General features: G+C 45.2%; 1 protein-coding gene across 1 annotated transcript in view; it reads right to left on the reverse strand.

Moving 5' to 3' along the window:
* Positions 1-12,342, reverse strand: part of LOC144695511 (E3 ubiquitin-protein ligase TRIM69-like) — a 149,358-nt gene that overhangs the window by 63,237 nt on the left and 73,779 nt on the right. Inside the window, exons 2-4 of the mRNA XM_078566388.1 lie at positions 1,122-1,603; positions 936-1,031; positions 609-842 (exon numbers count right to left, since the gene is read on the reverse strand). Coding sequence (XP_078422514.1) covers positions 609-842; positions 936-1,031; positions 1,122-1,603 — 812 coding nt within the window. The remainder of the gene's footprint in view (positions 1-608; positions 843-935; positions 1,032-1,121; positions 1,604-12,342) is intronic.

Here is a 12,342-nt window from a genome sequence, read left to right on the forward strand (position 1 = left end):
CCAATCTTTCCTCATAGCTGCATTTTTCTAGTCCTGGTCACATCCTCGTAAATCTCCTCTGTGTCCTAATGCAATTACATCCTTTCTGTAATGAGTTGACCTGCACACAGTTCAGGAGGACATAAACAGGGCGGCTGGTGAAATGAGCAGACTCAAAGCAGATGAGATTTAACTCGGAAGTGTAAAGTGATACATTTTGGAAGGAAGATTGTGGAGAGTCAAATAAACTGGAACTCAACTTCAGTCCCTCTCACAGACACAGTAACTCTCACACACCGTACCAGACAGACCCACACACACACAACATGAGCTGTAACTGGATCGAAATAGGCGTCCAGGAGAAAATTAAACTTGGCAACACGGAAATAATCACAAAGCAAGTGAGAAGATCAAGAAAACTCATTCTCGGGAGGTTACAAGTATTCCCGGGAATCTGCAGACAATGTGGAAGCCGATTATTTCGGGGAGACCGCAGAATTGCCACGAAACAGACAGAAATTTGTTTAACTCCGTTTTTATTTTTTCCGTACATTCTATATTTATTTGTTATCAGTTATTTTGTGACTGTGCGAAGTCTCATTGAACTGACCCGCAATATGTTCCCTCACCTTCAAAAATATCAACTCGTCTTTTTGCACCATCTGTTTCTGAAAGTTTGAGAGCTTCTCCTCAATAGAATTTAAATTCTCCTGAATCTCTCGAAGGTTTTTCTCCATTGGTTCTAGAATCCTCTCCTCTTCTTCCCTGAGATCTCTGAGTAAACGCTGCTCTTTCTCAGTGAGAATCTGGTGCATTTTAGTGAACTCGGATGTGATGTGGGTCTGCAGACTGCTCGACTGTTCCTAACAAATGGAAGATGAAACATAATTAATGTCCCGCGATAAAGGGAACAAAACTAACCGAGATCCCAGAAAATCAGCACAGGGAGACCTTACCCTAACTTCGGAAATCTTCTGTTTCTGTTTCTGTTCCGTTTCTAGAACCGCCGATTTCTTCTCTGTGAGAGAATCTAAGGAAGATTTCAGCTGATCCTGGGATTGGGAGAGAAAATCACAGAATGGAAGTGTTAGACCATGAAAATGTGATAAAACTATCAGCTTAGAAAATATTTTCCCTTTTACCTTGTAGATTTCAACAGCTTCTTTAATCGGCATAAAGTCGTGAGATTTGTGTTCCCGCGAATCTCGACAAATCAAACAGATCAATTTCTTGTCAGTTTCACAAAACAGCTTCAGTTCTTCCTGATGTTCCTCACAGTGAAGTTTACTTTCCTTCTCTTTCGGATCGAGGTGTAATTTTCGAGCTTTCTCGGCCAGATTCGCTAAGGCCCGATTTACCCTGAGGTTTATTTCCGGAAACTGCTCTCTACATTCCGGGCAGGAGTTTACCTCCTTTTCCCAACACTGGGTGATACAGGAGCGGCAGAAGTTGTGTCCACAATCCAGTATTACCGGATTGGTAAAGAAATCAAGACAAATTGGACAATTTAAATCCTCTGTGAAATTTTCTCCCTGCTGTTTAGAAGCCATGTTCACACTCAACAACTGCTGATTCAATCCGGTTTCAGTTTCGACTTTACTGCGCTGTCGAACACCTTCAGATCACGGATTTGTCGACGAAATTCATCTCAATGCTCGGGTAGTTATTCTTATGACTAAACTATGTGCCGTAGTCTTTTACATTGGAAAACAAGGCAGAGAGTGGTGGGAGCGATGCACAGGTTTAGAAAATGGAGAATGATTGAACCCAGCCAGAGAAAGTGAAAGTCCATGGAGAGTTGGCAGTGGGTGGAGAGAGAGATTGGAGAGAGGGAGGAGGCGGAAATGGGCGAGGTTTAAGATTATATCGCACTTTGCTCCAGAGGAACTTGCTGACGGTTATAAACTATTCAGAGAAACATGGTGTAAATCCCGATCCATAAACTGAATTCTGTGAATGATTGTAGCCGCTCACCCTAAAATATCAATTACCATAAATGTTAAGGAATTATTTTGATAACAGGCGCTGGGAAGAGCTTTAGAGGGATTTGGGCCGTCAGATTCCATTTGAATTAACCGCTAGAAAGAAAAATTCATTTAGCGCATTTATTTAGCGCCTTTCACGAAATCGAGTCGTCCGAAAATACTTGTAAGACCCAGGAAATGCTTTTGCAATATAGTCACTGTTGCAATGTAGCGAGACATATCGGGCAATTAGATCACAGCAAGGAACGCCCCCCCGGCAACCCTGTAGGTAGGTCGTGGTAGGATTGATGACAGAAGGTTTTCTGGTAATGGGCACTGTAAAGATACAAGGGATGTGTTGAAATGGGGTGTGAATGGAGGGATAACAGCCGCCTAAAAGGGCACAAAATGCAGGCAGAGGTTATGATGTAAATTTGTTCAACTCAGTGTTGCTGTAGGGAGCTGAGATTAAATATGGGGTGTTGTTTCTCGAGCTTGTTTTGAGTTCATTGGAAACTGTAACAGGCCAGGGACAGAAAGACCAGAGTGGGAGCAAGACGGGGAATTAAAATGACAAGCAACAGGAAGCTCAGTGTCATGCCTGCAGAGCGAATGAAGCTTTTCCACAAGATGGTCACCCAGTCTGAGTGTGGTCAATGTAGAGGCAACCGCATCATGAGCACCAAGTAAAATATAATACATTGGAAGGAGTACAAGTAAATTGATGCTTCACTTAGGAGGAGCTTTTGGGGCTTTGAATGGTGAGAAGGGAGGATGTAAAAGGGCAGGTGTTGCATTTCTTGTGTTTGCATGGAAAGGTGCTGTAGGAAAGAGAGGGGATGTTGGGGCTGGAATGGACCAGAACTTTGCAGGTGAAACAGACACTTCGGAATAATAAAAGGGGAAGACAGTGAAATATTATTTGGTGGTGGCATCACACTCCTGGTGGTGGAAATAGTGGAGAATGATGGTTCAATATGGAGACGAGAGGGGTGGAAGGTGAAGACAGGGAGAAATCTAGTGATGTTAAGGGAGGGAGAGGAAGGGATCAAAGAAGAAAGGCATGAAATAGATCAGAGACGGTGGGGGGCCCTGTCAACGACGATGGAGGTGGGGGTGGGGGTAGGGGTGGTGGCTGGATGGGGAGTAGAGAGGCTATCCTTAGTTGAGGAAAAAGGAAGACATGTTGGAAGAGCTAATATACATGGTTCTATTTTCTGAACAGATGAAATGGAGAAACTTGGAGAACGGAATAGAGTCCATACAGGAAGCGGATTGTGAGGAAGTGTAGTCAAGGTAGGTGTGGGAGTTAGTGGACTGGTGATGCATATTGTTTGTAGCCTATCTTCAGAAGGGGAGGTAGAGAAATCAAGGAAGGGAAGGGAAGAGATGGACCAGGTGAAGGTGAGAAAAAGGTGGAAATTCAAATCAAAACAATGAAATTTAATCTGAAGGCGGCGATATCCTGGAATAGGAATGAGGGAAGGAGCCTGTGAGACTGAAACAAGGAGTATTCCACATCATCCACAAAAAGTCAGGCATATAAAATGCACTTGGGGGTAACCCATAGAAACAACTTTGATTTGCAGGAAGTGAGTGGAGTTGAAGAAGAAGTTGTTCAATGTGAAAACAAGTTCAGCCTGGTGAAGGAGGGTGATGATTAATGGGATCGGTTGGGCCTCCATTCCAGGGCAAAGTGGAAATCTCTCAGGCCATCTTGGTGGGAGATGGACCTGCAAAGATTGGATGTCCGTGGCGAAGAAGAGACAACAGGATCTGGAAACTGGAAACAGTTGGAGTGATGTAGAACAATGGAAGAGTCACTGATGTAGGTTGGAAGAGACTCCACAAGGGGAGGGAGAAATAGTGGCAAAATAGGTAGGCCTCAGTTCAGTGGGACAGGGACAGCCTGAAACAATAGATCAATGAGGGTAATCCTCTTGTAGATTTTGGGAAGGAGGTAGAAGTGGGCTGTTGTGGTTGCAGGACTATAAGGCTGGAGACTGTAGAGGGAGGATCTCCAGAGGAGATGAGGTCAGTGTTGTCCCAGATGCATTGGCTTGATGTTTGATCATGGGGTCATGGCTTAGCGGAGGTAAGAAGAAGTTTCAGGGAGTTGGTTTTCAGGCTCTGCTAGGTGGAGGTCAATATGTCAGACAACATCAGCATCATCGTTGTCAACAGGCTTGATGGCGATTTTATGAATGGGCTTGACAGAACCAAGCGCTGCAAGTTCAGAGGGAGATAGGTTGGTGAGTGAGGGAAAGAGAAAATTAGAGACAGCTGATGTCACGCCAGTTCCATGCCAATGAAAATTATACGGCGGGTCAGAGGCCAGATGGAAGTGTCTAGGTGGCCACTTTAGAGGCGGGTAACATGTTCCACTGAGTGGCAGGAAGTCTCCTTGCAAAAGAAATGGGCACAGAGTGGAGATGACTGAAGAAGATCTCAAAGCGTTTCCAAGATCAAATTCATTGGAGTGCAGGTGTGATGGGATGAAGCTGAGGCCTTTGCTGAGGGCAGATCATTCGGTGTCAGGGAGGGTAAGGCCAGAGTGCATCGTGAATACATGGTAAATGGTGAAATCTGAAGGTGAGTTAGTGTTGGAGTGAAGCGAAGTGAAGATAGGATCCAGAGGGTCTTTGTACCCATATGTTGGAGAAGGTTGCAATCCGAACAGAAGATAACAAAAATAAGTTTTTTTTCAAGTGCTGAATGAGGCAAAGGCTGAGCTGAAACTGTGGAGTCGAAACTTTTTGTGATTGAAGAATTAGTGATTCTTCACAGAAAATCGACAGTGTCCATGGTGAATGGCGTTCAGAGGAGACCCTAGAGATTTTTATTTTATTAATTTATGGGAACTGGGTGTCGTTGGCTACACCAGCATTTATTGCCCCTACCCAGTTGCCCTTGAGAAGATGGTGGTGAACTGCCGTCTTGAAACGCTGCAGTCCATATGGTTTAGTACACCCGCAGTGCTGTTAGGGAGGGTGTTCTAGGATTTTGATGCAGCGACAGGAACAGCGTCATGTTTCCAAATCAGGCTGGTAAGTGGCTTGGAGAGGAACTTCCAGGTTGTGGTGTTCCCATGTATCTGCTGCCCTTGTCCTCCTTCATGGTCATGTGTTAAGAAAGTGCCACCAAAGGAGCCTTGGCAAGTTTCTGCAGTGCACCTTGTAGATGGCACACACCGCTGGTGCTGTGCATCGGTGGTGGAGGAGTGAATGTTTGTGGATGTGGTGCCAATCAAGGGCACTGCTTTGCCCTGGATGTTGTCAAGCTGCATGAGTGTTGTTGGAGCTGCATTCATCCAGGTAAGTGGAGAGTATTCCATCACACCCCTGACTTGTGCCTTGTCGACGGTGGACAGGCTCTGGGGAGTCAGGAGGTCAGTTACTCACCAGAGGATTCATAGTGTCTGACTGCTGTTGCAGCCACAGCATTTATATGACTGGTTCATTTCACTTCCTGGTCAATGGTAACCCCCTTGGACGTTGATATTGGGGGATTCTGCGATGGCAATGTCATTGAAAGTCAAGGGGTGTTGGTTAGATTCTCTCTTGTTGGAGATGGTCATTGCCTGGTAATTGTGTGGCGTGAATGTTACTTACCACTTATCAGCCCAGACCTGGACATTATCCAGGTCTTGCTTCATTTGGATATGGACTGTTTCAGTACCTGAGGAGCCACGAATGGTGTTGAACATTGTGTAATCATCAGCGAACATCCCCACTTCTGACCTCATGATGGAAGGAAGGTCATTTATCAGGCAGCTGAAATGGTTGGGCCTAGGGCACTACCCTGAGGAACTCTTGCAGTGCTGCTCTGGAACTGGGCTGACTGACCTCCAACAACCATAACCATCTTTCATTGTTCTAGGCATGACTCCAACCAACTGGGAGTGTTCCCATTGACTTCAGTTTTGCTAGGGTCCCTTGATGCCACACTTGGTCAAATGCTGCCTTGATGTCAACGGCAGTTATTCTCACCTCACCTCTGGTGTTCAGCTTGTTGTCCATGTTTGAACCAAGGCTGTAATAAGGTCAGGAGCTGACTGACCCTGGTGGAATCAAACTGGGCATCAGTGAACAGGTTATTGCTGAGTAAGTGCTGCTTGATTGCACTGTTGGTGACCATTTTCCATCACTTTACTGATGGCCGTGTGTAGACTGATGAGGCGATAATTGGCAGATGGATTTGTCCTGCTTTTTGTGTGCAGGACATAATAGGGCAATTTCCCATATTGTCGGGTAGATGCCAGTGTTGTAGCTGTCCTGGAACCACTTGGCTAGGGGTACGGCAAGTTCTGGACCATGAGCCTTCAGCACCATTGTCGGAAAATTGTCAGGGCCCATAGCATTTGTAGTTTCCTGCGCCTTCAGCCATTCCTTGATAGCACGTGGAGTGAATCGAATTGGCTGAAGACTGGCACCTGTGATGCTGGGGGTCTCTGGCAGAGGCCGAGATGGATCATCCTCTTGGTGCTTCTGGCTAAAGATTACTGCGAATGCTTCAGCCTTATATTTTTCCCTGATGAACTGCACTCCCCCATCATTGAGGATAGGGATATTTGTGGAGCCCCCTCCTCCAGTGAACTATCTAATTGTCCACCACTAGTCACGATTGAATGTGGCAGGACTGCAGAGCTTAAATCTGATCCATTGGTCATGGAGTGACTTACCTCTTTTGCTACTTATGATGTTTAGTCCTCTGTTGTAGCTCAAGTAGGTTGGCACCTCATTTTCAGGTGTGCCTGGTGCTGCTCCTGGCATGCCCTCCTGCATTCTTCATTGAACCAGGGTTTTCTGCTGTCTTGGTGGTGGTGGTAGAATGGGGAATATGTCGGGCCATGAGGTTAGAGATCATGGTTGAATACCATTCTGCTGCTGCAGATTGCTCACAATGCCTCTTGGATGCCCAGTCTTGAATTGTTAGACCTATTCGAAATGTAACCCATTTAGCACAGTGGTAGTGCCACACATCAGAATGGAGGATATCCTCAATGTGAAGGTGGGACTTCATCTCCAACGACTGTGCAGTGACGATTCCTATCAATACTGTCATGGACAGATGCATCTGTAGCAAGCAGGTTTGTGAGTATCAGGTCAATTATGTTTTTCCCTCTTGTTGGTTCCCTCACCTCCCACCGCAGACCCATTCTAGCAGGTAAGTCATTGAGGACTCGGCCAGCTCGGACTGTGGTGGTGCTACTGAGCCACTCTTGGTGATGGACATTGAAGTCCCCAATCCAAAGTACATTTTGCACCCTTGCCACCCTCAGTGGTTCCTCCAAGTGCTGATTCATCAGCTGAGGTTGGGGGTTGTGACACGTGATAATCAGCAGGCGGCTTCCTTGGCCACCTTTGACCTGTTGTCATGAGACTTCATGGGGGTCGGAATAAATGTTGAGGACTTTCCGGGCAACTCCCTCCAGACTGTATACCAATGTGCCGCCACCTCTGCTGGGTCTGTCCTGCCGATGGGATAGGACATAACCAGGGATGGGGAAGGCAAGGTTTGATTCCGATGACTATTTCAAGCTGTTGCTTGACGAGTCTGTGTAGCAGCTCCCCCAATTTTGACACAGGCCCCTAGATGTTAACAAGGAAGATTTTAACAGTCGACAGGGTTGGGCTTAGATACGAATTAGAAGCAGGAGTAGACCATTCGGCCCACTGAGCCTTGTGGCTGATCTGATTGTAACCTCAACCTCACAATCCTGCCTCCCCCCGATAGGCTTTCACCCCATTTGCCATCGTCGTTTCTGGTGCCTATTACCATGCCTTTGCATTCCTTGTTATTGACTTTTTAGCAGTTGGATACAATTGAGTGGCCTGCAAGGCCATTTCAGAGTGAACCGCATTGCTGTGGATCTGGAGTCATATGTAGACCAAGCCAGTTGAGGAACCAGATGGTTTTCTACGGCAATCAGCAATAGTTTCATTAGACTTTTTAATTCCAGAGTTCTATTGAATTCCAGTTCCACTATCTGCTCTGCTACGATTCGAACCCGGGTATCCGGAGCACTGTCTCTAGGTTACTAGCCCAATGACAATACTACAAGCCACCACCAATGTGAGCTAACATGGAAGACAGGGAAATGCATTCGCTGGCAGCAGTTAAATGGGAATGGGGTCACTGGAGCTCCGAGGAAGATCCTGAGATCCAATCTCAGTAAAAAGCTGCAGCAAATACGGTGACAACAGCACAGCTGGAATTCAACTCAGGTGAAAGCCAATTTCTGACCAGGACCCGGCAAAGTAGCAGAATAAAGCTCAGAGACCAGCTATGCAGTGAAATATTGTTCTGCCCATGAATTTAAAACAAGTGACTTTAAACTTGAAGCGATTGTGTGGAAGAGCAGAGTCACGGCAGCAAATCAATACTCGGGGTGATATTGGAAATCAGTGGGGTCGTAAAGTCGTGGAATCACATTTGCCGACTGTTATATGACAGGGCGGATATTCTGTAACATTGAAGTCAATGAAAGTGAATATCGGGCGGAGAGCATTTAGTCTCGCTAATGTCCCCAACCTTTCCAGCATCCACAGTATTATAATTTTGTATGGATCAGACATGCTTTTTTGAATGGTCGCAAAAATCGAGAGGCTAAATGCTCCGCTTCCAAAATACCACATTGAGCTCGCTCTGTTTATCGTCAGACGTGTTACCTTTCAGGTGAGATTTTAAACCAAGGTCTTTTCTGCTTCACGCTATGTTTCGGATGCGACAGGAAAGAGAAGCAGTGGTGTTATCCTTCTGCCCTCAAAAGAACGCCAAAGAGAATTTAGCAGGTTATTATTTTTATATTCTCTCTGTGGATCTTGCTGCATGTTAAATGGCGACTGCACTTGCGGAAATTCATTGCGGGTGGTAAGTTTCTGGGATGGGTTGAGACCCTGTCTGAACGCAAGTCTTTCATTGTTACAAAGCACACCACTGCCACCTGCTGACAGAATCTCAGTGCTGCAGGAAACAATTCCCCAATAAAGAAATGACCTAAACCGATGACTGTCTTTGAAAGAAAAACAGAATTACCTGGAAAAACTCAGCAGGTCTGGCAGCATCGGCGGAGAAGAAATCAGTTACCGTTTCGAGCCTTCATGGCCCTTCGGCAGAACTGAAGCATAGTTAGGAGAAGGGAGAAATATAAACTGGTTTAAGGTGGGGGGGGGGGGGGGGGTTGGTGGAGAGAGACATTGAGGGTGTGGTGATTTGATTGTGGAGATGAGCAGATAATCAAAAGATGTCACAGACAAAAGGGTCAAAGAGGTGTTGAAGGTGGTGACATCCGTCCAAGAAAAGTGCCAATCAAGAATGGAAGACAGGATACTCAAAGCACAGCTCCAGTGGGGGTGGGGCGGAAAGACCAACAAGGTTCTAGTTTAAGATTCAAAAACAATGGAAATAGGTGGGGAAAGAAGAATCTATATAAATTATTGAAAAAAAAAATGGGGGGGGGGGGGGAGAAACAGGGTGGGGATGGGGGGAGGGGGAGTTTAAGATCTAAAGTTGTTGAATTCAATATTCAGCCCAGAAGGCTGTAAAGTGCCTAGTCGGAAGATGAGGTGCTGTTCCTCCAGTTTGTGTTGGGCTTCACTGGAACAATGCAGCAAGCCAAGGACAGACATGTGGGCAAGAGAACAGGGTGGAGTGTTAAAATGGCAAGCGACAGGGAGGTTTGGGTCTTTCTTGCGGACAGACCGCAGGTGTTCCGCAAAACGGTCGCCCAGTTTGCGTTTGGTCTCTCCAATGTAGAGGAGACCGCATTGGGAGCAACGAATGCAGTAGACTAAGTTAGGGGAAATGCAAGTGAAATGCTGCTTCACTTGAAAGGAGTGTTTGGGCCCTTGGACGGTGAGGAGAGAGGAAGTGAAGGGGCAGGTGTTGCATCATGACTGTCTTTGAAAGGTTCACTGTGACGCCTGCAACTGACTGAAACCCTTTTGATACAGGTGGAAACCGTGCACACGCGCAATGACTGCGATGGCGTCATGGAAACATGGATAAATGAAAATCTAAAAGTTTAACCGGACACTGGTGAGACCACATCTGGAACACTGTGTCCATATTGGTCTCCTTATTTAAGGAAGGATGTAAATGCATTAGAAGCAATTCAGAGAAGGCTTACTAGACTAATACCAGGAATGTGCAAGTTATTTTATGAGGAAAGATTGGACAGACTAGGTTTATATCCGCTGCAGTTTAGAAGATTAAGAGGCGACTTGATTGAAAGATCCTGTGTGTTCTTGACAGGGTGGATGTGGATATGATGGTTCCGATTGTGGGAGGATCTGGAATGAGGGGCCACTGTTTAAAAATAAGGAGCCGCCCATTTCAGACAGATGAGAAGATTTTTTTTTTTCTCAGAGGGTAGTGAGTCTTTGTAAATCCCATCCTGAAAAAGCAGTGGAAGCAGAGCCTTTGAATGTTTTTGAGGCAGAGGTGGATAGATTATTGATAAAGAAGGGGGTGAAATATTTCCGGGTGTCGCCTGGAGGTTACAGTCAGATCAGCCATGATCTGTATTGAATGGCAAAGAGTCTCGAAGGCCAGCTGAGTCGCAAGGTTATGGGTTCAAGTCCTCCTCCAAAGCTTGAGCAGAAAAATCAAAGCTGACACTCCGTGCACCACTGAGGGAGTGCCACATTGTCAGCGATAACGTCTTTCAGATGAGATGATAAACTGGGGCTGCATGTGCCTGCTCATGTTAATGAGAAATTTCACTGGCATCATTTCAAAGAAGAGCAGTGAGTTATCGCCGGTGTTCTGGCCAAAATTTATCCCTCAATCAACATCACCTCAACTTTTGACAATTTATATAAATGACTTGGATGAAGAGCTCATAGGTAAAGTTGCTAAATTTGCTGATGATACAAAATTAGGTCGGAAATTCATTTGTGAAGAGGACATAAGGACACTATAAGAGACCATAGGTATGTTAAATGAATGGGTTAATATCTGACAAATGGAGGGCGCTGCTCCTGAATTGAGCTTTATCTTCTCAAACTGACATTTAAAAGGACATGCATTTATATAGCCCTTCAAGCTGCTTTATAGCATCTTTGAAGCATGGACATTTTTGAAAGGCAGGAAACAACTAATTTTATGCAAAACAAAGTCTCAAAAATAACAATGTGATAATGGTCAGACATTCCGTGTTGTCATTGGTCAAACGAACATACAAACTATGAACTGGGGGGAACTAGCTGCTCTTCTTTGAAAAGGTGCTATGTGACCTTTGCCACCCACCAGAGCAGGCACATGCAGCCTCAGTTTACCATCTCATCCAAAAGACGACACCTCTGACAGTGTGGCACTCCCTCAGAACTGCACGGACTGTCATTGACTCCTAGTTGGTATGTTCATTTGACCAGTGACAATGGCGATTGTCACATTGTTATTTGTGTGTGAGTTTGGTTTGCATAAAATTAGTTGCCGTGTTTCCTACAACCATGACCACGCTTCAGAGTTACTTCTTTGTCTATAACGTGGCTTGAAGTACTATATAAATGCAAGTCTTTTTAAATGTAAATTTGAGCAGATAAAGTTCCTTTCCGGAACTAGAAAAAAATCTCGAGATATTCAAACTCTGTGTCTGGGGGTTTGGGACATGTGGATTCACATCTCAGGCAGTGCTCCACCCACAACGAGTCCCTGAAAAAGAGGCTGCACATCACAGAGTGTCTGAACAGGACTGTGGGACAGACCAGTGGAAAACGAGAGGGGATTAAATCACATTCCGATTGGGATTGGTATTGAAGTGTGTCCTCCTACATGAAGATCATTCCTGACAATCCAGAAGGGAAAAAAACACAGGGTGTGACCCGTGTCACAACTGACTGGGGATAGTGCGCTGTATACGCAAGCCCCACTGCTCCCTGGGCCACGACAAATGTGAAAAGCTTGATCAAAGCACCAAATTGCCCCAATTCTACCTAACTGTTTAATTTAGGTTAACAGAATACGAGCACCAGGTTAGTAAACTTAATAAGTAAATAACTGTTTATTAAACAAATTGCCTTTAACAAGTGGTAAAAGAAAGAAATATGAACTGTTAACTTCTAACTCTATAACTTCAATTCTGCCCCTTCTAAAATCCCGCATACACGCAACAAGATATAAAAGACACACAAAACCTGGATTTTAAGGGTGGGATAAAACAGTTCAATAGCACCAATCTGGAGTACAGGATTCGATGCGCTGATTTCGATTGATGTCTTCCAAATTCCTCTCAGTTCTCTGTTGATGACATGAGGTCGCCTTCCAGCACTTTCAGTCTTTAGTACATTGGTTGAGAACATGCTTTTTAATGTTTTTAATGTTGATTTCCCCTTTTTCCTCTTCACAGGTTTTTTTTTAGAGAGAGCAGGTTACAGAGATATGAGTAAAAATCCAG

Source organism: Cetorhinus maximus, chromosome 21 (genome assembly GCF_964194155.1).
Source record: "Cetorhinus maximus chromosome 21, sCetMax3.hap1.1, whole genome shotgun sequence".
NCBI lineage: Eukaryota > Metazoa > Chordata > Chondrichthyes > Lamniformes > Cetorhinidae > Cetorhinus > Cetorhinus maximus.